The sequence below is a fragment of the Ambystoma mexicanum genome, chromosome 13 (genome assembly GCF_040938575.1).
Source record: "Ambystoma mexicanum isolate Mex_15411 chromosome 13, UKY_AmexF1_1, whole genome shotgun sequence".
NCBI classification, from domain to species: Eukaryota; Metazoa; Chordata; class Amphibia; order Caudata; family Ambystomatidae; genus Ambystoma; species Ambystoma mexicanum.
In genome coordinates this window covers 840,067,196-840,092,503 of record NC_090938.1, presented here as the reverse complement: position 1 = coordinate 840,092,503, position 25,308 = coordinate 840,067,196, and the positions used below count along the sequence as shown (strand labels likewise).

Here is a 25,308-nt window from a genome sequence, read left to right as displayed (position 1 = left end):
ACGTGGCGCAGCCGGGGAGGATTGCACGGCGCAGGCTCCCTCACAGCCAACACTCAGCGGCCTGTGATCTCACCAGAGCTGCCACGCCAACTCCATGAGTGTCCTTTCCGGCGCCTAGTCCTTGCAGAATATAGGGCATCAGTCTGTCCAGGAGACAGCAGCCCACCTGCTTCGCTTAAGATCGGTCTCGAGAGAACCCAGAAGAGCAGCTCCCACTCCCCTGATAGTGCATCCTGCGGCTTATTTGCTCCCCAGCCTTCATTCTGCTGCTTTCCAACCTGGCCAGCAGGGCTGGGGCAGAGCCAGGCACATGTTAGATTGCACCGGAGGCCTGACTAGCTCTGCTGCAGCCATGCCCACCTCTCATGGGCAGCACCCAGTTCAGATATCTCCTTGCCAATAGAAGAGTCCTGCATATTGGGGGCACCTGCCTGATGGCAGAATGAGGGTCTCTCATCAGGGTGAATGAATGCAACCTGCTTATGTGCCTACTTCTTCTCGCCCCTCTGCCCAGGCCCAACGGCGAATTTCTGATGGCGACCTGACAGTCCACCTCTCAGTGCCAGGAGACACCATCCTCATCAATAACACCAACAACTCCTTGAACCACTCGCGGCACTCCAACCGCTACGAGCGAATCCACTCGAGCGACAGCGAGTACCAGGAGCCCAACCGGGCCCGCATGAAGCTGCCGGACCTGCCACATGGCGCTGAGGGTGCAGGTAAGGGGCTCACTGGGAGAGGGAATGCCGCATGACCTCTGCGTTATGCAGCCTAGGGATGGCACTGGCACTGTCCTGTCGAAATGGTACTTACTGGCGGCATTGAGACTTAGGGAACTGGTGAGGACCAGCCATGGCAGAATGCCAGTCACCGGTGATACTCCGTCTCAATGATCATCCGCGCACTGTGGGTTAAGTTATCAATAAAGTGAGCCGCAAATGTTCCTATGCGCGCTGTGTTCACTTCCACGGATGAGTGTCACACGCTTATGCTGAGAGATGAATTGCAATTCTCAATATTTTGCTTTTCTAAAGACTTCAAACATTGTATGTTTTTTCAGCATTGCTCAAATAAATCTGTATTCGGCCGATTCCCATTTCACAAGCTGAGTCGCAATGTTTCGAGCCAAAGGCTCTTCCTCAGGGAAGCTACAATGTAAATTTCATGAACATTTAAAAAGAAAATATATATAGAGAATTGCTGGTTCTCAGGGACAAATCATCTTCCATTAAACAACTAATTTACCTGATTAAACGCAAAACAAATCTCATTTGACATGGTACCACATTGCGCAAATACTTTACAACACAGCGTTTGCCAAGAGGTCTTTGGATTCTAGTATTATGCAGGAAAACAAGCCCTGTCTATCATAAAGCAGCGGATTGGATTGAAGAAGTGTTCTCTTGATCTAATGTCCCTCTGCATCCAAGACCTCCCACACAACACAGAAGGGATGGGGTGAAGGTAACAGAAACGAAAAGCACATTGCAAACATCAATGAGGAATTAGAACTGATTGTAGGGAATTAAAACAAAAATGTGTACATTCAAAATAGACACAAGTGACAATCAGTGACATTTTGGCAACAAGAAGCTACTTACTACAAAGATTAAAAAATATAACAGTCCATCTGAATCTTTCTGGCCCCGACCGACCCTCTGACGCAGAAAGCGGCGGTGGTGGCCCGCAACGTTCCGGAGATACTGGCATCACCACAAAAACATCAAGTTAAGGGTCTGCCTTTTCGCATAAAAACAAGGAGGTGAACATACAAGAAAAAATATTGCGAAACAGAGAGGCACAGTAATCAATTTGCTGTCCCACAAAATGTGGAAGGCAGACTCCCCTCGTGGGACTATACTTCCCTCCCAGGGTGCAAAGCACAGGATGTGACCTGAGCTGTCATCTCCAATATTGGCATAAATAATAACAGATCCTTTCAAGTGAAAAACCACAGTACAGAGAATTTCCACCCAAAATCCCTTTCATCGCGTTTGACACATATTGGTTTGAGTTTTTTGCTATGAAAGTCCTCTTTGAAGATGGAAAACAGTCCTGTTCCGGAAACTCCATTTCTACCCTCGTCATGTACAGGAAACAATCTCTTCCCTTTCCACGCGTTTTAAGAAGATGTTGTGTTACACAAGATAACGACCGATTTCAATGAAACTATCCCCACTTCAATGCGAAGCCTCACTAGAGTCTGAAGTCAAGGCCCAGCGGGGCCGCTACATCTGGCCACAGCATCTCTTGCAGCTAAGGAAGTGTCCGGCCTTGTCCACGTGCGCCACCGCGCGTACATAAGAACGGGACATAGTTCCAGGGATCATTTGATCAGAACTAAGACAGGAAGTGGCAGACGAAGGTGCTCGGGACCAGTCACAAAGGGAACTTTCCTAAATTCCAAGTGTAGCGTGTGCAGTAATGTCGCAAAAATCCAGCTGCGACCCCAGCCAACAACTGGCAGAGCTTCTTCTAAGACGTTCTGCAACTTGTCTCTCTGCAGAGGTAACCTGGGCCATGAAGTGCGCACGCAGATGCGGGGAGAGACATGGTGTGACATTCACCCATTGAAGGTCAGGACTCTGATCAAAAGGCACTGTGCAAAATGGAGGCACGTGGTGCGCAATTCCAGGGGACGTCAGATGACGTCATGCTTCTGTTGCACACTGAGGAATAAGGCCGTGTGTATTCAGATTAGTTTCAGATAGTGCCTCCCCCTTTTCTAATGTGTGACTCATGGGATATGTAGTTCTTTCACATGGATCGGTCAAGGCCCGCCTTTCCTGCGGTTGCCAGGCACTCTGGGAAATAGCCATGAACTCTGGGGAGTCGAGATGCACTCTGGGAAGTAGCCATGCACTCTGGGAAGTAGCGATGTATGGGAAGTAGCGATGCACCCTGGGAAGTAGCCATGCACTCTGGGAAGTAGCCATGCACTCTGGGGAGTAGCGATGCACCCTGGGAAGAAACCATGCACTCTGGGGAGTAGCGATGCACCCTGGGAAGTAGCGATGCACCCTGGGAATTAGAGATGCACTCTGAGAAGTAGCCATGCACTCTGGGGAGTAGCGATGCACCCTGGGAAGTAGCCATGCACTCTGGGAAGTTGCCATGCACTCTGGGGAGTAGCGATGCACCATGGGAAGTAGCCATGCACTCTGGGGAGTATCCATGCACTCTGGGAAGTAGCGATGTATGGGAAGTAGCGATGCACCCTGGGAAGTAGCCATGCACTCTGGGAAGTAGCCATGCACCCTGGGAAGTAGCCATGCACCCTGGGAAGTAGCCATGCACTCTGGGAAGTAGCCATGCACTCTGGGGAGTAGCCATGCACCCTGGGAAGTAGCCATGCACTCTGGGGAGTAGCCATGCACCCTGGGAAGTAACCATGCACTCTGGGGAGTAGCGATGCACCCTGGGAAGTAGCGATGCACCCTGGGAATTAGAGATGCACTCTGGGAAGTAGCCATGCACTCTGGGGAGTAGCGATGCACCCTGGGAAGTAGCCATGCACTCTGGGGAGTAGCCATGCACCCTGGGAAGTAGCCATGCACCCTGGGAAGTAGCGATGCACTCTGAGAAGTAGCCATGCACTCTGGGGAGTAGCCATGCACTCTGGGAAGTAGCGATGTATGGGAAGTAGCGATGCACCCTGGGAAGTAGCCATGCACTCTGGGAAGTAGCCATGCACTCTGGGGAGTAGCGATGCACCCTGGGAAGTAACCATGCACTCTGGGAAGTAGCCATGCACTCTGGGAAGTAGCCATGCACTCTGGGGAGTAGCGATGCACCCTGGGAAGTAACCATGCACTCTGGGGAGTAGCGATGCACCCTGGGAAGTAGCGATGCACCCTGGGAATTAGAGATGCACTCTGGGAAGTAGCCATGCACTCTGGGGAGTAGTGATGCACCCTGGGAAGTAGCCACGCACTCTGGGAAGTAGCCATGCACTCTGGGGAGTAGCGATGCACCCTGGGAAGTAGCCATGCACTCTGGGAAGTAGCCATGCACCCTGGGAATTAGCGATGCACCCTGGGAATTAGCGATGCTCTATGGGAAGTAGCCATGCACTCTGGGAAGTAGCGATGCACCCTGGGAAGTAGCCATGCACTCTGGGAAGTAGCCATGCACTCTGGGGAGTAGCCATCCACTCTGGGAAGTAGCGATGCACCCGGGGGGTAGTGATGTATCCTGGGAAGTAGCGATGCACCCTGGGAAGTAGCCATGCACTCTGGGAAGTTGCCATGCACTCTGGGGAGTAGCGATGCACCCTGGGAAGTAGCCATGCACTCTGGGAAGTAGCCATGCACTCTGGGGAGTAGCGATGCACCCTGGGAAGTAGCCATGCACTCTGGGAAGTAGCGATGTATGGAAGTAGCGATGCACCCTGGGAAATAGCCCTGCACTCTAGGAAGTAGCCATGCACTCTGGGGAGTAGCCATGCACCCTGGGAAGTAGCCATGCACTCTGGGAAGTAGCCATGCACTCTGGGGAGTAGCGATGCACCCTGGGAAGTAGCCATGCACTCTGGGGAATCGCGATGCACTCTGGGAAATAGCCATGAACTCTGGGGAATCGCGATGCACTCTGGGAAATAGCCATGAACTCTGGGGAGTAGCGATGCACTCTGGGGAGTAGTGATGCACCCTGGGGAGTAGCCATGCACCCTGGGAAGTAGCCATGCACCCTGGGAAGTAGCGATGCACTCTGAGAAGTAGCCATGCACTCTGGGAAATAGCCATGAACTCTGGGGAGTAGCAATGCACCCTGGGAAGTAGCGATGCACCCTGGGAATTAGACATGCACTCTGGGAAGTAGCCATGCACTCTGGGGAGTAGCGATGCACCCTGGGAAGTAGCCATGCACTCTGGGAAGTAGCCATGCACTCTGGGGAGTAGCGATGCACCCTGGGAAGTAGCCATGCACTCTGGGAAGTAGCCATGCACTCTGGGGAGTAGCCATGCACCCTGGGAAGTAGCCATGCACTCTGGGAAGTAGCCATGCACTCTGGGGAGTAGCGATGCACCCTGGGAAGTAACCATGCACTCTGGTGAGTAGCGATGCACCCTGGGAAGTAGCGATGCACCCTGGGAATTAGAGATGCACTCTGGGAAGTAGCCATGCACTCTGGGGAGTAGCGATGCACCCTGGGAAGTAGCCATGCACTCTGGGAAGTAGCCATGCACTCTGGGGAGTAGCGATGCACTCTGGGAAGTAGCCATGCACTCTGGGAAGTAGCCATGCACTCTGGGGAGTAGCGATGCACCCTGGGAAGTGGCCATGCATGGGAAGTAGCGATGCACCCTGGGAATTAGCGATGCACTCTGGGAAGTAGCCATGCACCCTGGGAAGTAGCCATGCACTCTGGGAAGTAGCCATGCACCCTGGGAATTAGCGATGCACCCTGGGAATTAGCGATGCACTATGGGAAGTAGCCATGCACTCTGGGAAGTAGCGATGCACCCTGGGAAGTAGCCATGCACTCTGGGAAGTAGCCATGCACTCTGTGGAGTAGCCATCCACTCTGGGAAGTAGCGATGCACCCTGGGAAGTAGCCATGCACTCTGGGAAGTAGCGATGCACTCTGGGAAGTAGCCATGCACTCTGGGGAGTAGCGATGCACCCTGGGAAGTAGCCATGCACTCTGGGAAGTAGCCATGCACTCTGGGGAGTAGCGATGCACCCTGGGAAGTAACCATGCACTCTGGGGAGTAGCCATGCACCCTGGGAAGTAGCCATGCACTCTGGGAAGTAGCCATGTACTCTGGGGAGTAGCCATGCACTCTGGGAAGTAGCGATGCACCCTGGGAAGTAGCCATGCACTCTGGGAAGTAGCGATGCACTCTGGGAAGTAGCCATGCACTCTGGGGAGTAGCCATGCACTCTGGGAAGTAGCGATGCACCCTGGGAAGTAGCGATGCACCCTGGGAAGTAGCCATGCATGGGAAGTAGCGGTGCACCCTGGGAATTAGCGATGCACTATGGGAAGTAGCCATGCACTCTGGGAAGTAGCGATGCACCCTGGGAAGTAGCGATGCATGCGAAGTTGCTATGCACTCTGGGGAGTAGCCATGCACACTGGGAAGTAGCCATGCATCCTGGGAAGTAGCCATGCACTCTGGGAAGTAGCCATGCACTCTGAGAAGTAGCCATGCTCTCTGGGGAGTAGCGATGCACCCTGGGAAGTAGCCATGCATGGGAAGTAGCGATGCACCCTGGGAATTAGCGATGCACTCTGGGAAGTAGCCATGCACCCTGGGAAGTAGCCATGCACTCTGGGAAGTAGCCATGCACCCTGGGAATTAGCGATGCACCCAGGGAATTAGCGATGCACTCTGGGAAGTAGCCATGCACTCTGGGGAGTAGCCATGCACTCTGGGAAGTAGCGATGCACTCTGGGAAGGAGCCATGCAGACTGGGGAGTAGCCATGCACTCTGGGAAGTAGCGATGCACCCTGGGAAGTAGCGATGCATGGGAAGTAGCGATGCACCCTGGGAAGTAGCCATGCACTCTGGGTTGTAGCGATGCACCCTGGGAAGTAGCCATGCACTCTGGGGAGTAGCGATGCATCCTGGGAGGTAGCCATGCACTCTGGGGAGTAGCGATGCATCCTGGGAAGTAGCCATGCACTCTGGGGAGTAGCGATGCACCCTGGGAAGTAGCCATGCACTCTGGGGAGTAGCGATGCATCCTGGGAAGTAGCCATGCACTCTGGGGAGTAGCGATGCACCCTGGGAAGTAGCCATGCACTCTGGGGAGTAGCGATGCATCCTGGGAAGTAGCCATGCACTCTGGGGAGTAGCGATGCATCCTGGGAAGTAGCGATGCACTCTGGGTTGTAGCGATGCACCCTGGGAATTAGAGATGCACTCTGGGAAGTAGCCAAGCACCCTGGGAAGTAGCGATGCACCCTGGGAAGTAGCGATGCACCCTGGGAAGTAGCGATGCACCCTGGGAATTAGAGATGCACTCTGGGAAGTAGCCATGCACCCTGGGAAGTAGCGATGCACCCTGGGAAGTAGCCATGCACTCTGGGAAGTAGCCATGCACCCTGGGAAGTAGCGATGCACCCTGGGAAGTAGCCATGCACTCTGGGGAGTAGCGATGCATCCTGGGAAGTAGCCATGCACACTGGGGAGTAGCGATGCACCCTGGGAAGTAGCCATGCACTCTGGGTTGTAGCGATGCATCCTGGGAAGTAGCCATGCACTCTGGGGAGTAGCGATGCACCCTGGGAAGTAGCCATGCACTCTGGGGAGTAGCGATGCACCCTGGGAAGTAGCCATGCACTCTGGGTTGTAGCGATGCACCCTGGGAAGTAGCCATGCACTCTGGGGAGTAGCGATGCATGGGAAGTAGCGATGCACCCTGGGAAGTAGCGATGCATGGGAAGTAGCCATGCACTCTGGGAAGTAGCCATGCACCCTGGGAAGTAGCGATGCACCCTGGGAAGTAGCCATGCACTCTGGGGAGTAGCGATGCATCCTGGGAAGTAGCCATGCACTCTGGGGAGTAGCGATGCACCCTGGGAAGTAGCCATGCACTCTGGGTTGTAGCGATGCATCCTGGGAAGTAGCCATGCACTCTGGGGAGTAGCCATGCACCCTGGGAAGTAGCCATGCACTCTGGGGAGTAGCGATGCACCCTGGGAAGTAGCCATGCACTCTGGGTTGTAGCGATGCACCCTAGGAAGTAGCCATGCACTCTGGGGAGTAGCGATGCACCCTGGGAAGTAGCGATGCACTCTGGGAAGTAGCGATGCACCCTGGGAAGTAGCGATGCATGGGAAGTAGCGATGCACCCTGGGAAGTAGCGATGCATGGGAAGTAGCGATGCACCCTGGGAAGTAGCCATGCATCCTGGGAAGTAGCCATGCACTCTGGGAAGTAGCCATGCACTCTGGGGAGTAGCGATGCACCCTGGGAAGTAGCCATGTATCCTGGGAAGTAGCCATGCACTCTGGGAAGTAGCCATGCACTCTGGGGAGTAGCGATGCACTCTGGGAAGTAGCGATGCACCCTGGGAAGTAGCCATGCACTCTGGGAAGTAGCCATGCACTCTGGGGAGTAGCGATGCACCCTGGGAAGTAGCCATGCACTCTGGGTTGTAGCGATGCACCATGGGAAGTAGCGATGCATGGGAAGTAGCGATGCACCCTGGGAAGTAGCGATGCATGGGAAGTAGCGATGCACCCTGGGAAGTAGCCATGCATCCTGGGAAGTAGCCATGCACTCTGGGAAGTAGCCATGCACTCTGGGGAGTAGCGATGCACCCTGGGAAGTAGCCATGCATCCTGGGAAGTAGCCATGCACTCTGGGAAGTAGCCATGCACTCTGGGGAGTAGCGATGCACCCTGGGAAGTAGCCATGCACTCTGGGTTGTAGCGATGCACCATGGGAAGTAGCGATGCATGGGAAGTAGCGATGCATCCTGGGAAGTAGCCATGCACTCTGGGAAGCAGGAGAAATGTGGCTTCTGTCTTCACAAACGTCTGATTTATCAGAGTTGTAGTTTGGCATAAAGCATCTCCCTCCTTCTATGGCCAAGCACTATGTGAAGGGGGGGAGTGACCCCTGAGAACACACATGGAGACCCTGCCATGCATTGCATTGCTAGCCTACCCTGATGATATATATGTCTATATATATAATATGTCAATGTTCATTGCATTCACTTTCTAGCTCACCTGAAAAGAGTGTTTAGCTCAAAGCCTTGCGGCTCAGCACATACAATGCAAGATGTGATGTAACTCACAAAGTGGAAAACCATTAATACGTTTGGACAATCATCTACAAACAAAAGTGTGAGGGCGACGCCCTGAGTCTGAATGGGAGTGACGCCCTGAGTCTGAATGGGAGCGACGCCCTGAGTCTTTGAATGGGAGCGACTCCCTGAGTCTTTAAATGGGAGCGACGCCCCTGAGTCTTTGAATGGGAGCGACTCCCTGAGTCTTTAAATGGGAGCGACGCCCCTGAGTCTTTGAATGGGAGCGACTCCCTGAGTCTTTGAATGGGAGCGACTCCCTGAGTCTTTAAATGGGAGCGACGCCCTGAGTCTTTGAATGGGAGCGACGCCCTGAGTCTTTAAATGGGAGCGACTCCCTGAGTCTTTAAATGGGAGCGACGCCCTGAGTCTGAATGGGAGCGACGCCCTGAGTCTTTAAATGGGAGCGACTCCCTGAGTCTTTAAATGGGAGCGACTCCCTGAGTCTTTAAATGGGAGCGACGCCCTGAGTCTTTAAATGGGAGCGACGCCCTGAGTCTTTGAATGGGAGCGACGCCCTGAGTCTTTAAATGGGAGCGACTCCCTGAGTCTTTAAATGGGAGCGACGCCCTGAGTCTTTGAATGGGAGCGACGCCCTGAGTCTTTAAATGGGAGCGACTCCCTGAGTCTTTGAATGGGAGTGACGCCCTCTGAGTCTTTGAATGGGAGCGACGCCCTGAGTCTTTGAATGGGAGTGACGCCCTCTGAGTCTTTGAATGGGAGCGACGCCCCTGAGTCTTTGAATGGGAGCGACTCCCTTAGTCTTTAAATGGGAGCGACGCCCTGAGTCTGAATGGGAGCGACGCCCTGAGTCTTTGAATGGGAGTGACGCCCTCTGAGTCTTTGAATGGGAGCGACGCCCCTGAGTCTTTGAATGGGAGCGACTCCCTTAGTCTTTAAATGGGAGCGACGCCCTGAGTCTGAATGGGAGCGACGCCCTGAGTCTTTGAATGGGAGCGACGCCCTGAGTCTTTGAATGGGAGTGACGCCCTCTGAGTCTTTGAATGGGAGCGACGCCCCTGAGTCTTTGAATGGGAGCGACTCCCTTAGTCTTTAAATGGGAGCGACGCCCTGAGTCTTTAAATGGGAGCGACTCCCTGAGTCTTTGAATGGGAGCGACGCCCTGAGTCTTTGAATGGGAGCGACGCCCTCTGAGTCTTTGAATGGGAGCGACGCCCTCTGAGTCTTTGAATGGGAGCGACGCCCTCTGAGTCTTTGAATGGGAGCGACGCCCCTGAGTCTTTGAATGGGAGCGACGCCCCTGAGTCTTTGAATGGGAGCGACTCCCTTAGTCTTTGAATGGGAGCAACACCCTGAGTCTTTGAATGGGAGCGACGCCCTCAGTCTTTGAATGGGAGCGACGCCCTGAGTATTTGAATGGGAGCAACGCCCTGAGTCTTTGAATGGGAGCAATGCCCTCTGAGTCTTTGGATGGGAGCGACACCCCTGAGTCTTTGAATGGGAGTGACGCCCTGAGTCTTTGAATGGGAGCGAGGCCCTGAGTCTTTGAATGGGAGCGACGCCCTGAGTATTTGAATGGATTGATTCCCCTGAGTTTTTGAATGGGAGCGACGCCCTGAGTTTTTGAATGGGAGTGATGCCCTGAGTCTTTGAATGGGAGCGACGCCCTCTGAGTCTTTGAATGCGAGCTACACCCCTGAGTCTTTGAATGGGAGCGACGCTCTGAGTCTTTCAATGGGAGCAATGCCCTCTGAGTCTTTGGATGGGAGCGACGCCCCTGAGTCTTTGAATGGGAGCGACGCCCTGAGTCTTTGAATGGGAGCAACGCCCTGAGTCTTTAAATGGGAGCGACGCCCTGAGTCTTTGAATGGGAGCGACGCCCTGAGTATTTGAATGGGAGTATCGCCCTGAGTATTTGAATGGGAGCGACGCCCTGAATATTTGAATGGGAGCGACGCCCCTGAGTATTTGAATAGGAGTGACATCCCTGAGTATTTGAATGGGAATGACGCCCCTGAGTCTTTGAATGGGAGCAACGCCCTGAGTCTTTGAATAGGAGCGACGCCGCTGACTAGTTGTATGGGAGCGCATCAGATCAGTTCTAGGTCCCTTACATCTAGCCCCGCTTGCAGACTCCTCCACCGTCCCACACATCACAGTTAGCCATTATTGGCAGTCCCACAGCTCCGTGGGTTTGCATCCCTGTGGGTGTGGTCTGGTTTTGGTGGGCACTTGCAGCTATGCATGTTGGCTGTGGAGAGTGGTCTCCTGCTCGAGTGTGTTACACATGGTTGATAGACTCCTTCTCCATTGGGCGTGGTTGGCTAGGTCAGTTCTAGGTCCCTTACATCTAGCCCCGCTTGCAGACTCCTCCACCGTCCCACACATCACAGTTAGCCATTATTGGCAGTCCCACAGCTCCGTGGGTTTGCATCCCTGTGGGTGTGGTCTGGTTTTGGTGGGCACTTGCAGCTATGCATGTTGGCTGTGGAGAGTGGTCTCCTGCTCGAGTGTGTTACACATGGTTGATAGACTCCTTCTCCATTGGGCGTGGTTGGCTACTACCTCTGCGTGTGGTGTACATGTGCCTCCACGGTTGGCGGGATCTCGTCGCTGTGCATAGCGTATGATTTGAGGTTCCTATGCCTTTCTGTGTTAAGCATGGATTACAGTCTTTCTCAGTTCTGCTTATCGGGCTCTGTAGGAGACTGTGCCTACGGGCATGAGTGGTGGATGTCCTCTTCTCTGTGTGTGGGACTGGGTGGCGCGCTACAGCTTGGCAATATCTGTGATGGGTTCCATGGTCTGGCGTGAAGCCTGCGGTTGCTTGCTGTGCAGAAGAGATAAGGAGTTGGGTCTTGCGTATGGTGGCTGTGACCACAGGCTCACTCTCCTCTGTCTGTAGTTTGGAGTGGACACGCTCACGCTTTTCTGAATGTTGGGTCCTATTTGCAGGTTCCTGTTCCCCTCAGTGCTGGGTAAACCTCCTTCTGTTGATGGTGGAAGGTCCACTGTGGACTCTCTCACCCGGCTGGACTCAGCTTTTCCTAGACTCGCCTCAATCAGAGAGTCCAGTAGACCCCTGCACCTGATATCTCCCCTGCCCTCCTGTGTGCACATGTCCATATGTCTCTCTGTCTGCGTTCTCATCCATTGGTTTGTCTCTCCCTCCTCTCCGACAGCTCTTCTGTTAAACAATCCGGCCTATCAGCTATTCCTCTCCACCTACTCTCAGCCAATGGGAGGCCTTGGCTGCCCACCGGACCGGGCCAAGCCAATCAACAGTGATGGTAAGAGAGGCCATGCTCTGAGAGAGAGCGCCCCCTTCATGCCACTCCTTCTCCGCTGGCCTTTCTTCCCCAATCTCATGATCTTTGATAGCCATTTCCATGTGTTGTGTCTCTATGTCTGTTTCCATTGTCTGCCCAGGCCTACTGTCCTAACCACCCTCTTCCCTCTCTGTACCTCCCACTCCTGCATGCCTAACGCCGTCTGTCATCCTCTCTCTCAACTGAGCAGTTCCTTCAGCAGCGGACATCTGCAGAGGCGCGTTCAAAATGGCCAAGCTCCTTCATAATTCTATATGACCTAGAAAACAGCGATAAGTAAAGTGGTAGAGATCTTTGGACAGTGGCACGGGATCCAGGAGATCCTTCCAGCTCTATAGCCTATGGTGCTGGATAATCAGCAGGTGTAACCCTACATAGACTGATGCTGAGCAGGGCATGGGAAATGAGGATCCTAGAAGCATGTCCAGATCTGTACTCTATAGTGCTGGGTAATCAGCAAGTATAACCCTGCATAGACTGGGCAGGGCATGGGAAATGAGGATCCTGGAAGCATGTCTAGATCTATACCCTATGGTGCTGGATAATCAGCACGTGGAACCCTACCTAGACTGGGCAGGGCATGGGAAATGGGGATCCAGGAAGCATGTCCAGATCTATACCCTATGGTGCTGGGTAATCAGCAGGTGTAACCCTGCATAGACTGGGCAGGGCATGGGAAATGAGGATCCAGGAAGCAAGTCCAGATCTATACCCTATGGTGCTGGGTAATCAGCAAGTGTAACCCTACACAGACTGGGCAAGACGTGGGAAATGAGGATCCGGGAACATGTCCAGGTCTATACCCTATGGTGCTGGATAATCAGCAAGTGTAACCCTGCATAGACTGGGCAGGGTGTGGGAAATGATAATCCGGGAACATGTCCAGGTCTATACCCTATGGTGCTGGATAATCAGCAAGTGTAACCCTGCATAGACTGGGCAGGGCGTGGGAAATGATGATCCGGGAACATGTCCAGGTCTATACCCTATGGTGCTGGATAATCAGCAAGTGTAACCCTGCATAGACTGGGCAGGGCGTGGGAAATGATGATCCGGGAACATGTCCAGGTCTATACCCTATGGTGCTGGATAATCAGCAAGTGTAACCCTGCATAGACTGGGCAGGGCGTGGGAAATGATGATCCGGGAACATGTCCAGGTCTATACCCTATGGTGCTGGATAATCAGCAAGTGTAACCCTGCATAGACCGGGCAGGGTGTGGGAAATGATGATCCGGGAACATGTCCAGGTCTATACCCTATGGTGCTGGATAATCAGCAAGTGTAACCCTGCATAGACCGGGCAGGGCGTGGGAAATGATGATCCAGGAACATGTCCAGGTCTATACCCTATGGTGCTGGATAATCAGCAAGTGTAACCCTGCATAGACTGGGCAGGGCGTGGGAAATGATGATCCGGGAACATGTCCAGGTCTATACCCTATGGTGCTGGATAATCAGCAAGTGTAACCCTGCATAGACTGGGCAGGGCGTGGGAAATGATGATCCGGGAACATGTCCAGGTCTATACCCTATGGTGCTGGATAATCAGCAAGTGTAACCCTGCATAGACTGGGCAGGGCGTGGGAAATGAGGATCCGGGAACAGGTCCAGATCTATACCCTATGGTGCTGGATAATCAGCAAGTGTAACCCTGCATAGACTGGGCAGGGCGTGGGAAATGATGATCCGGGAACATGTCCAGGTCTATACCCTATGGTGCTGGATAATCAGCAAGTGTAACCCTGCATAGACTGGGCAGGGCGTGGGAAATGATGATCCGGGAACATGTCCAGGTCTATACCCTATGGTGCTGGATAATCAGCAAGTGTAACCCTGCATAGACCGGGCAGGGCGTGGGAAATGATGATCCGGGAACATGTCCAGGTCTATACCCTATGGTGCTGGATAATCAGCAAGTGTAACCCTGCATAGACCGGGCAGGGCGTGGGAAATGATGATCCGGGAACATGTCCAGGTCTATACCCTATGGTGCTGGATAATCAGCAAGTGTAACCCTACACAGACTGGGCAAGACGTGGGAAATGAGGATCCGGGAACATGTCCAGGTCTATACCCTATGGTGCTGGATAATCAGCAAGTGTAACCCTGCATAGACTGGGCAGGGTGTGGGAAATGATGATCCGGGAACATGTCCAGGTCGATACCCTATGGTGCTGGATAAGCAGCAAGTGTAACCCTGCATAGACTGGGCAGGGCGTGGGAAATGATGATCTGGGAACATGTCCAGGTCTATACCCTATGGTGCTGGATAATCAGCAAGAGTAACCCTGCATAGACTGGGCAGGGCGTGGGAAATGATGATCCGGGAACAGGTCCAGATTTATACCCTATTGTGCTGGATAATCAGCAAGTGTAACCCTGCATAGACTGGGCAGGGCGTGGGAAATGATGATCCGGGAACATGTCCAGGTCTATACCCTATGGTGCTGGATAATCAGCAAGTGTAACCCTGCATAGACTGGGCAGGGCGTGGGAAATGAGGATCCGGGAACAGGTCCAGATTTATACCCTATTGTGCTGGATAATCAGCAAGTGTAACCCTGCATAGACTGGACAGGGTGTGGGAAATGATGATCCGGGAACATGTCCAGGTCTATACCCTATGGTGCTGGATAATCAGCAAGTGTAACCCTGCATAGACTGGGCAGGGCGTGGGAAATGATGATCCGGGAACATGTCCAGGTCTATACCCTATGGTGCTGGATAATCAGCAAGTGTAACCCTGCATAGACTGGGCATGGCGTGGGAAATGAGGATCCGGGAACAGGTCCAGATCTATACCCTATGGTGCTGGATAATCAGCAAGTGTAACCCTGCATAGACTGGGCAGGGCGTGTGAAATGAGGATCCGGGAACAGGTCCAGATCTATACCCTATGGTGCTGGATAATCAGCAAGTGTAACCCTGCATAGACTGGGCAGGGCGTGGGAAATGAGGATCCGGGAACAGGTCCAGGTCTATACCCTACGGTGCTGGATAATCAGCAAGTGTAACCCTGCATAGACTGGGCAGGGCGTGGGAAATGAGGATCCGGGAACATGTCCAGGTCTATACCCTATGGTGCTGGATAACCCTGCATAGACCGCTGCTACTGCTGGGCAGTGAGTCGTGAAAGCATAGGAGGGCCTTCCAGCTCTAGACCTCAGGAGACCCTAGATAAGTAACTGGAGTAGTCAGTCTATATGACATCAGAACTCAAGTCCACTTCACATTTCCGACTCATGTATGAATGGCGGCGTGGGTTGGAGGGCTGTAGAGAATCTAGCCTGCCGTTAGATTTGCCGTAGTGTTTCCCTTGAAGCGCTTCTGGGGAAGGCTTTGTCGAAACACCAGAGTGTATCATTCACACTGCTTCACTTGTATCATGAGACTGTGTGAACAGTCTGCTATTTTGACAAGACGGAGCTCCTGAAAAGAACTTATGGAGCATTATTCCTGAAATTGGTAGTTGTGGCTCTGCAGGGAATTCCCAAATGATGCAGCTGTAACAGGCCTTTCACAGACCAGGATGATCTGACCCCCCCCCCCACCCACCAGAGCAGCTGGGCCGCCAGCCATGTACAGGACGCCTGGGATTTTAGACCTGCATAATGAGTTTCCACCCTTATACAAAGTGTCTCTTTTATACCGTTACTTTATTTATAACCAGTGTAAAAGCCCATGTACACGGGGAAAAGTGTGTAAAGAAAGACATTTTCAGAGTGTTGATATATTATGTCATATATTTTAATGTCATTTATGTTAATAGGCATTTTTTTTTAGATAAATAGTGCTTAATCAAGTGATTTTTTGTTTATATATATTTTTCAATGAAGAAAAAAGAGGAGAGGGGAAGGACCGCACTCTCCGTGGACCCAGTAAAATCCTGCAATCCCAGAAGGGAAGGAAAAGAAACGCAGCTCACACGGGATAATAGGAAGTCATTTAATGAAAAAAACTGCACATAATGTGCAGAGCAAACTGGGGAAACAGCAAAACAAACATAGGCAGGACGCCTATGGGCTCGACATGCTTACAACGCGTTTCACGCTCAACTGAGCGCTTGATCACGTGAATATATATTTTTCAATGTATATGTTTTGTTAGTGTAATATTTTCATTGTCATTTGACGTTACCAGTGGGATACAGAAGATACAGTAGGTTTTCATTAGCACAGTAGGACCACTATATATCCTAAGGCAACAGCTCCCTCTAGCGGTGACAAATGGCAAAGCGGGCAGTCTCTACTGTGCATGACTGCATCAGACAAACATACATCTGGCCTTTTATTATGTAGATAGATTAGTGTACACATGAGAATGGCTTTGCCATGTACTCGCCACCTCTGGGGAGCCACCTGCTGGGATATGAGAATGGCTTTGCCATGTACTCACCACCTCTTGCAAGACATGTGCTGGAATATGAGAATGGCTTTGCAAGTACTCGCCACCTCTTGCGAGACACATGCTGGGCATGTACTCACCACCTCTGGGGAGCCACCTGCTGGGATATGTGAATGGCTTTGTCATGTACTCACCACCTCTTAGGAGACATATGCTGGGATATGAGAATGGCTTTGCCATGTACTCGCCTCCTCTGGGGAGCCACCTGCTGGGATATGTGAATGGCTTTGTCATGTACTCACCACCTCTTAGGAGACATATGCTGGGATATGAGAATGGCTTTGCCATATACTCACCACCTCTCCCAAGACGCATGCTGGGTGTTAGGCAGAAACCTGTGCAGTTCCCTTAAGGACCACTGCAAAAGATTTAAGACTACAGGTGTTGGCAGTAAACCCAATTGGTAGCAGTCTGTACCACCCAGATTTACCTGGTAGCTGTGGCTGAGCAGTCAGACTTCTCTCAAGATAAGTTAGACAGTATATAGAGTATACACAATAGGTACAGAGATACAGTAGCACAAGAAAACACTGACCAGAGCTTTGGTGTAAAAGTATATCATTATTTATTTAAAGACACACTTTTAAATTACACTAGCACACAAAGAGGTAAGTCATTTCAACACACAGTCACTATTATATATATACAACCCTGATTACTTATTAGACAAGTCTTAATGAGAAACACCACTTATTTTCAGACAGAGGTGAGCGCTTAACATAAGATGGCACTCTAATAAGTTATAGAAAAAGGAAGGGAAAAGGCAAAGTTATGAAAGCACATAAATTCCAATACTTTTCAAAGAACCACAGTGAGGCAGGTTAGGCAAAGTCTACTGGAGAGCAAGGAAGTTCAAATGCCTGGCCCACTCTTAGAGAGAGCAAGCGAAATGTGTCCAGGATCACACAGTGGGGTTATGCCCAAAAAGTCTTTGTAGATAGTTCATAAAAGATTGAGATCAAGTCAGGAAAAGTTAACAGGCCCCAGGCTAACCCAGGTTAGAAAGTCGAGGATTTACTGTCACCCCGAACGATCTGTCGCAAGGGAAGCCAGGCGGGACACAGTACCTGAAAATGGGAAGAACACTCCAGCGGGGGCAGTTGTTCCTGGCAGCAGGTGCAAGTCTGTGTTTTGTCCAGAGGAAGAGGAGTTCTCGACCTGGAGGAAAGCTGAAGGTTGTTGCACTGCCAGGGAAGAAACCAGCCGCAGAGTTTCCCGGTTACGAGGTACTACCCTTTTCTTCGCGGTAGTGGTAAACCGTGGTATTCCGGTTGCCGGGGTGCTTGGTACGGGCAAGGCGGCCACGAGATGGTCCAGAGAGGCAAAAAGACAGGCAAACTGGTTATCCCCACAATTCAAAGGAAGAAGACTCTCCGGACTGGAGATCTCCTCTGTCGTCGGGAAAAGTGGTGAGACGGTTCAGCAGGGCTCCACCGGTGGTGTCGTCATTGCAGGTCGGCTCGGCTTCTCCCTCCTTGGATTCTTTAGGTCCTGTGGCGACTTCTGAAGTTCCAGTCCCCAAAGCCCTGCTTTTATGCAGAAAACCCCCATTCATTCAGCCTAGCTGTCACTCAAACATGCTAAGTGGTGAGCCGGGTGGCTCACCACTTGGGCCAATCACACAAGAGTGCTACTTGAGTTGCCGAGGCAACTCAGTCCAGGGTGCCTAAACCCCCTCCCACACCCCCTGTGGTACCCAGACAGAGTGGCACCACTTTTGGAGGCTTCTGTGGAGAAGCCCGCCAAAAAGTGGAACAAAGGGCTCGACTTGGGTTGGAGGCACAGAAGCGAACACAAATGCCATTTTGGAACCAAGTTTCAGAAAAAAAATACCAACCGGTGAATTTATATTAATTTAATAAACCGGCGGTATGTTCGAGGCTATTTTTAAAAAGTGGTAGCCTCGAACAATGGGAAAATCCCATAGGAATATATTTGTGGTCGAATATAAAAAGTAGTAGCCACTGCCACCAGCCAAAACTCAGTCGGGGGGGACTGGACAGTGCCCCCTCGAACAACAGACCCCGGGCAATCGAATTGCTCCGACCAGTAAGTCCACAATATGATGGTTTGTACTGGTTCTCTTCACAATTTAAGAGTAGTAAAGCCAATGGTGACTTTACATGCCCTGGGAGACAGTAGTCAGTCCCAGGGTATGGAGTCTATGGTTTGGGGGTCGCTACGACACCCCTGGGTTACTGCACGGAGGGTGCTGTGTAACCCACATATCAAAAACACATGAAGCCCTATGGGGTAAAGGACCCCATAGCCCATCAAACACATACAAAGTCAAAGGAACACCTCAAATCATGTCTAAGAGTGGGAGAAAAAAAGTCTCACTCTTAGCAGGAGAAAAAAATAAACCCAAAAAATCCAGCAAAGTTGCTGGGGGACTCACTAGGTTTGGGAAATTAGCCTTTACAGAGAATTCTCCCTAACACTGGGGTATAAGAATGGCTTTGCCATGTATTCGCCACCTCTTGCGAGACACCTGATGGGATATGAGAATGGCTTTGCCATGTACTCGCCACCTCTTGCGAGACACCTGCTGGGATATGAGAATGGCTTTGCCATGTACTCACTACCTCTGAGGAGCCACCTGCTGGGATATGAGAATAGCTTTGCCATGTACTCACCACCTCTTGTGAGACACATGCTGGGATATGAGAATGACTTTGCCATGTACTCGTCACCTCTTGCGAGACACCAGCTGGGATATGAGAATGGCTTTGCCATGTACTCACCACCTCTTGCGAGGCACATGCTGGGGTATGAGAATGGCTTTGCCATGTACTCACCACCTCTTGCGAGACACATGCTGGGATATGAGAATGGCTTTGCCATGTACTCACCACCTCTTGCGAGACATCTTCTGGGATATGAGAATGGCTTTGCCATGTACTCGCTACCTCTTGCGAGACACCTGCTGGGATATGAGAATGGCTTTGCCATGTACTTGCCCCCTCTTGCGAGACACATCCTGGGGTATGAGAATGGCTTTGCCATGTACTCGCCACCTCTTGCGAGACACCTGCTGGGATATGAGAATGGATTTGCCATGTACTCACCACCTCTTGCGAGACACCTGCTGGGATATGAGAATAGCTTTGCCATGTACTCACCACCTCTTGCGAGACACCTGCTGGGATATGAGAAAGGATTTGCCATGTACTCGCCACCTCTTGCGCAAGACATGCTGGGGTATGAGAATGGCTTTGCCATGTACTCGTCACCTCTTGCGAGACACCTGCTGGGATATGAGAATGGCTTTGCCATGTACTCGCCACCTCTTGCGAGACACATGCTGGGATATGAGAATGGCTTTGCCATGTATTTGCCACCTCTTGCGAGACACCTGCTGGGATATGAAAATGGCTTTGCCATGTACTCGCCACCTCTTACGAGACACATGCTGGGATATGAGAATGGCTTTGCCATGTACTCGCCACCTCTGAGGAGCCACCTGCTGGGATATGAGAATGGCTTTGCCATGTACTTGCCACCTCTTGCGAGACACATGCTGGGATATGAGAAAGGATTTGCCATGTACTCGCCACCTCTTGCGAGACACATGCTGGGATATGAGAATGGCTTTGCCATGTACTCGCCACCTCTGAGGAGCCACCTGCTGGGATATGAGAATGGCTTTGCCATGTACTTGCCACCTCTTGCGAGACACATGCTGGGATATGAGAAAGGATTTGCCATGTACTCGCCACCTCTTGCGAGACACATGCTGGGATATGAGAATGGCTTTGCCATGTACTCGCCACCTCTGAGGAGCCACCTGCTGGGATATGAGAATAGCTTTGCCATGTACTTGCCCCCTCTTGCGAGACACATGCTGGGATATGAGAAAGGATTTGCCATGTACTCGCCACCTCTTGCGAGACACATGCTGGGATATGAGAATGGCTTTGCCATGTACTCACCACCTCTTGCGAGACATCTTCTGGGATATGAGAATGGCTTTGCCATGTACTCTCTACCTCTTGCGAGACACCTGCTGGGATATGAGAATGGCTTTGCCATGTACTTGCCCCCTCTTGCGAGACACATCCTGGGGTATGAGAATGGCTTTGCCATGTACTCGCCACCTCTTGCGAGACACCTGCTGGGATATGAGAATGGATTTGCCATGTACTCACCACCTCTTGCGAGACACCTGCTGGGATATGAGAATAGCTTTGCCATGTACTCACCACCTCTTGCGAGACACCTGCTGGGATATGAGAAAGGATTTGCCATGTACTCGCCACCTCTTGCGCAAGACATGCTGGGGTATGAGAATGGCTTTGCCATGTACTCGTCACCTCTTGCAAGACACCTGCTGGGATATGAGAATGGCTTTGCCATGTACTCGCCACCTCTTGCGAGACACATGCTGGGATATGAGAATGGCTTTGCCATGTACTTGCCACCTCTTGCGAGACACATGCTGGGATATGAGAATGGCTTTGCCATGTATTTGCCACCTCTTGCGAGACAACTGCTGGGATATGAGAATGGCTTTGCCATGTACTCGCCACCTCTTACGAGACACATGCTGGGATATGAGAATGGCTTTGCAATGTACTCGCCACCTCTGAGGAGCCACCTGCTGGGATATGAGAATGGCTTTGCCATGTACTTGCCACCTCTTGCGAGACACATGCTGGGATATGAGAAAGGATTTGCCATGTACTCGCCACCTCTTGCGAGACACATGCTGGGATATGAGAATGGTTTTGCCATGTACTCGCCACCTCTGAGGAGCCACCTGCTGGGATATGAGAATGGCTTTGCCATGTACTTGCCACCTCTTGCGAGACACATGCTGGGATATGAGAAAGGATTTGCCATGTACTCGCCACCTCTTGCGAGACACATGCTGGGATATGAGAATGGCTTTGCCATGTACTCGCCACCTCTGAGGAGCCACCTGCTGGGATATGAGAATAGCTTTGCCATGTACTTGCCACCTCTTGCGAGACACATGCTGGGATATGAGAAAGGATTTGCCATGTACTCGCCACCTCTTGCGAGACACATGCTGGGATATGAGAATGGCTTTGCCATGTACTCGCCACCTCTTACGAGACACATGCTGGGATATGAGAATGGCTTTGCCATGTACTCGCCACCTCTGAGGAGCCACCTGCTGGGATATGAGAATGGCTTTGCCATGTACTTGCCACCTCTTGCGAGACACATGCTGGGATATGAGAAAGGATTTGCCATGTACTCGCCACCTCTTGCGAGACACATGCTGGGATATGAGAATGGCTTTGCCATGTACTCGCCACCTCTGAGGAGCCACCTGCTGGGATATGAGAATGGCTTTGCCATGTACTTGCCACCTCTTGCGAGACACATGCTGGGATATGAGAAAGGATTTGCCATGTACTCGCCACCTCTTGCGAGACACATGCTGGGATATGAGAATGGCTTTGCCATGTACTCGCCACCTCTGAGGAGCCACCTGCTGGGATATGAGAATAGCTTTGCCATGTACTTGCCACCTCTTGCGAGACACATGCTGGGATATGAGAAAGGATTTGCCATGTACTCGCCACCTCTTGCGAGACACATGCTGGGATATGAGAATGGCTTTGCCATGTACTCACCACCTCTTGCAAGACATCTTCTGGGATATGAGAATGGCTTTGCCATGTACTCGCTACCTCTTGCGAGACACCTGCTGGGATATGAGAATGGCTTTGCCATGTACTTGCCCCCTCTTGCGAGACACATCCTGGGGTATGAGAATGGCTTTGCCATGTACTCGCCACCTCTTGCGAGACACCTGCTGGGATATGAGAATGGATTTGCCATGTACTCACCACCTCTTGCGAGACACCTGCTGGGATATGAGAATAGCTTTGCCATGTACTCACCACCTCTTGCGAGACACCTGCTGGGATATGAGAAAGGATTTGCCATGTACTCGCCACCTCTTGCGCAAGACATGCTGGGGTATGAGAATGGCTTTGCCATGTACTCGCCGCCTCTTACGAGACACATGCTGGGATATGAGAATGGCTTTGCCATGTACTCGCCACCTCTGAGGAGCCACCTGCTGGGATATGAGAATGGCTTTGCCATGTACTTGCCACCTCTTGCGAGACACATGCTGGGATATGAGAAAGGATTTGCCATGTACTCGCCACCTCTTGCGAGACACATGCTGGGATATGAGAATGGCTTTGCCATGTACTCGCCACCTCTGAGGAGCCACCTGCTGGGATATGAGAATGGCTTTGCCATGTACTTGCCACCTCTTGCGAGACACATGCTGGGATATGAGAAAGGATTTGCCATGTACTCGCCACCTCTTGCGAGACACATGCTGGGATATGAGAATGGCTTTGCCATGTACTCGCCACCTCTGAGGAGCCACCTGCTGGGATATGAGAATAGCTTTGCCATGTACTTGCCACCTCTTGCGAGACACATGCTGGGATATGAGAAAGGATTTGCCATGTACTCGCCACCTCTTGCGAGACACATGCTGGGATATGAGAATGGCTTTGCCATGTACTCACCACCTCTTGCGAGACATCTTCTGGGATATGAGAATGGCTTTGCCATGTACTCGCTACCTCTTGCGAGACACCTGCTGGGATATGAGAATGGCTTATGCCATGTACTTGCCCCCTCTTGCGAGACACATCCTGGGGTATGAGAATGGCTTTGCCATGTACTCGCCACCTCTTGCGAGACACCTGCTGGGATATGAGAATGGATTTGCCATGTACTCACCACCTCTTGCGAGACACCTGCTGGGATATGAGAATAGCTTTGCCATGTACTCACCACCTCTTGCGAGACACCTGCTGGGATATGAGAAAGGATTTGCCATGTACTCGCCACCTCTTGCGCAAGACATGCTGGGGTATGAGAATGGCTTTGCCATGTACTCGTCACCTCTTGCGAGACACCTGCTGGGATATGAGAATGGCTTTGCCATGTACTCGCCACCTCTTGCGAGACACATGCTGGGATATGAGAATGGCTTTGCCATGTACTTGCCACCTCTTGCGAGACACATGCTGGGATATGAGAATGGCTTTGCCATGTATTTGCCACCTCTTGCGAGACACCTGCTGGGATATGAGAATGGCTTTGCCATGTACTCGCCACCTCTTACGAGACACATGCTGGGATATGAGAATGGCTTTGCCATGTACTCGCCACCTCTGAGGAGCCACCTGCTGGGATATGAGAATGGCTTTGCCATGTACTTGCCACCTCTTGCGAGACACATGCTGGGATATGAGAAAGGATTTGCCATGTACTCGCCACCTCTTGCGAGACACATGCTGGGATATGAGAATGGCTTTGCCATGTACTCGCCACCTCTGAGGAGCCACCTGCTGGGATATGAGAATGGCTTTGCCATGTACTTGCCACCTCTTGCGAGACACATGCTGGGATATGAGAAAGGATTTGCCATGTACTCGCCACCTCTTGCGAGACACATGCTGGGATATGAGAATGGCTTTGCCATGTACTCGCCACCTCCGAGGAGCCACCTGCTGGGATATGAGAATAGCTTTGCCATGTACTTGCCACCTCTTGCGAGAAACATGCTGGGATATGAGAAAGGATTTGCCATGTACTCGCCACCTCTTGCGAGACACATGCTGGGATATGAGAATGGCTTTGCCATGTACTCGCCACCTCTGAGGAGCCACCTGCTGGGATATGAGAATGGCTTTGCCATGTACTTGCCACCTCTTGTGAGACACATGCTGGGATATGAGAAAGGATTTGCCATGTACTCGTCACCTCTTGCGAGACACCTGCTGGGTTATGAGAATGGCTTTGCCATGTACTCGCCACCTCTTGCGAGACACATGCTGGGATATGAGAATGGCTTTGCCATGTACTTGCCACCTCTTGCGAGACACATGCTGGGATATGAGAAAGGATTTGCCATGTACTCGCCACCTCTTGCGAGACACATGCTGGGATATGAGAATGGCTTTGCCATGTACTCGCCACCTCTGAGGAGCCACCTGCAATATGTGCAATACTTTGTATTCAAAACCTTCCAGAATACAAACAGGAACAAGTGCTGTCACTGATCTACCCAGAAACCGATCCGGCACATAAGGCATCTGACTCTATGATGAAGGGACAAAGAGTATCAGGCTGACAAAGGCTGACAAAGGATGGGAGCAGTTGTGAAGGCATTTTTAAGCTCCTGAAATGCTTTCTCTGTAATGTCCTCCCTGTAAGGACTGCAGGGGGTTATCTGTACTCCTGCCCTCTATATGGCAGAGTAGAAGCACAGAGCACCCCAGCCAAGAATCTCTATATGGTAGAATGGACGAGCAACCAAGGCTTAAGCTCTCAGGAGGAGATGCGGGCAGGTTCTTAAGTACAGCATAGTCCCCAAGCCCCCCACAAAGGAATGTCCACACACTATGTTATGTGCTAACACATTTCTTTATATATAAATAAGGATCAAGATATAATTAAGAACACACTTTGTAGTCTGGCCATTCTTATATGGCAAATATATACAATGTCTATGTGGTACAACACTTAGCTATTGACTCCTTTAAAATGCATCCACTGCTAACAGTTATAATGGCATACAAATCATCTAGCAATGTGCATTAGCATAAATCGTGGGAAGGAAGGCAAGTTGGGTTAAACAATGGCAGAATGGTACTTTAGCTACTAAGACACAGTTCTGTGTGAGGATCCCCCCACCTGGGCAACCTGTATATAAAGTGTATCAATAAACCCAGTCCATAAATGTTTAAATAGACGAGTTTCCTGGTTAAAATGTTCCACTACCCCCAATGTACCTGAGTTAGAAGAGTTTCTTCGACGGTTCATCAACGGATC

The 25,308-nt window shown here is 51.5% G+C and overlaps 1 protein-coding gene across 5 annotated transcripts in view; it reads left to right on the top strand.

The window, feature by feature from the left end:
- The window catches only part of DDR1 (discoidin domain receptor tyrosine kinase 1), a 318,555-nt gene that overhangs the window by 246,095 nt on the left and 47,152 nt on the right, over positions 1-25,308 (top strand). For 4 of the 5 annotated variants that reach the window (XM_069635358.1, XM_069635356.1, XM_069635355.1 and 1 more), the window contains 2 exons: positions 515-722; positions 11,914-12,021. In XM_069635358.1, the coding sequence (XP_069491459.1) occupies positions 515-722; positions 11,914-12,021 (316 nt within the window). The remainder of the gene's footprint in view (positions 1-514; positions 723-11,913; positions 12,022-25,308) is intronic. The other variant, XM_069635357.1, reaches the window with a different exon arrangement.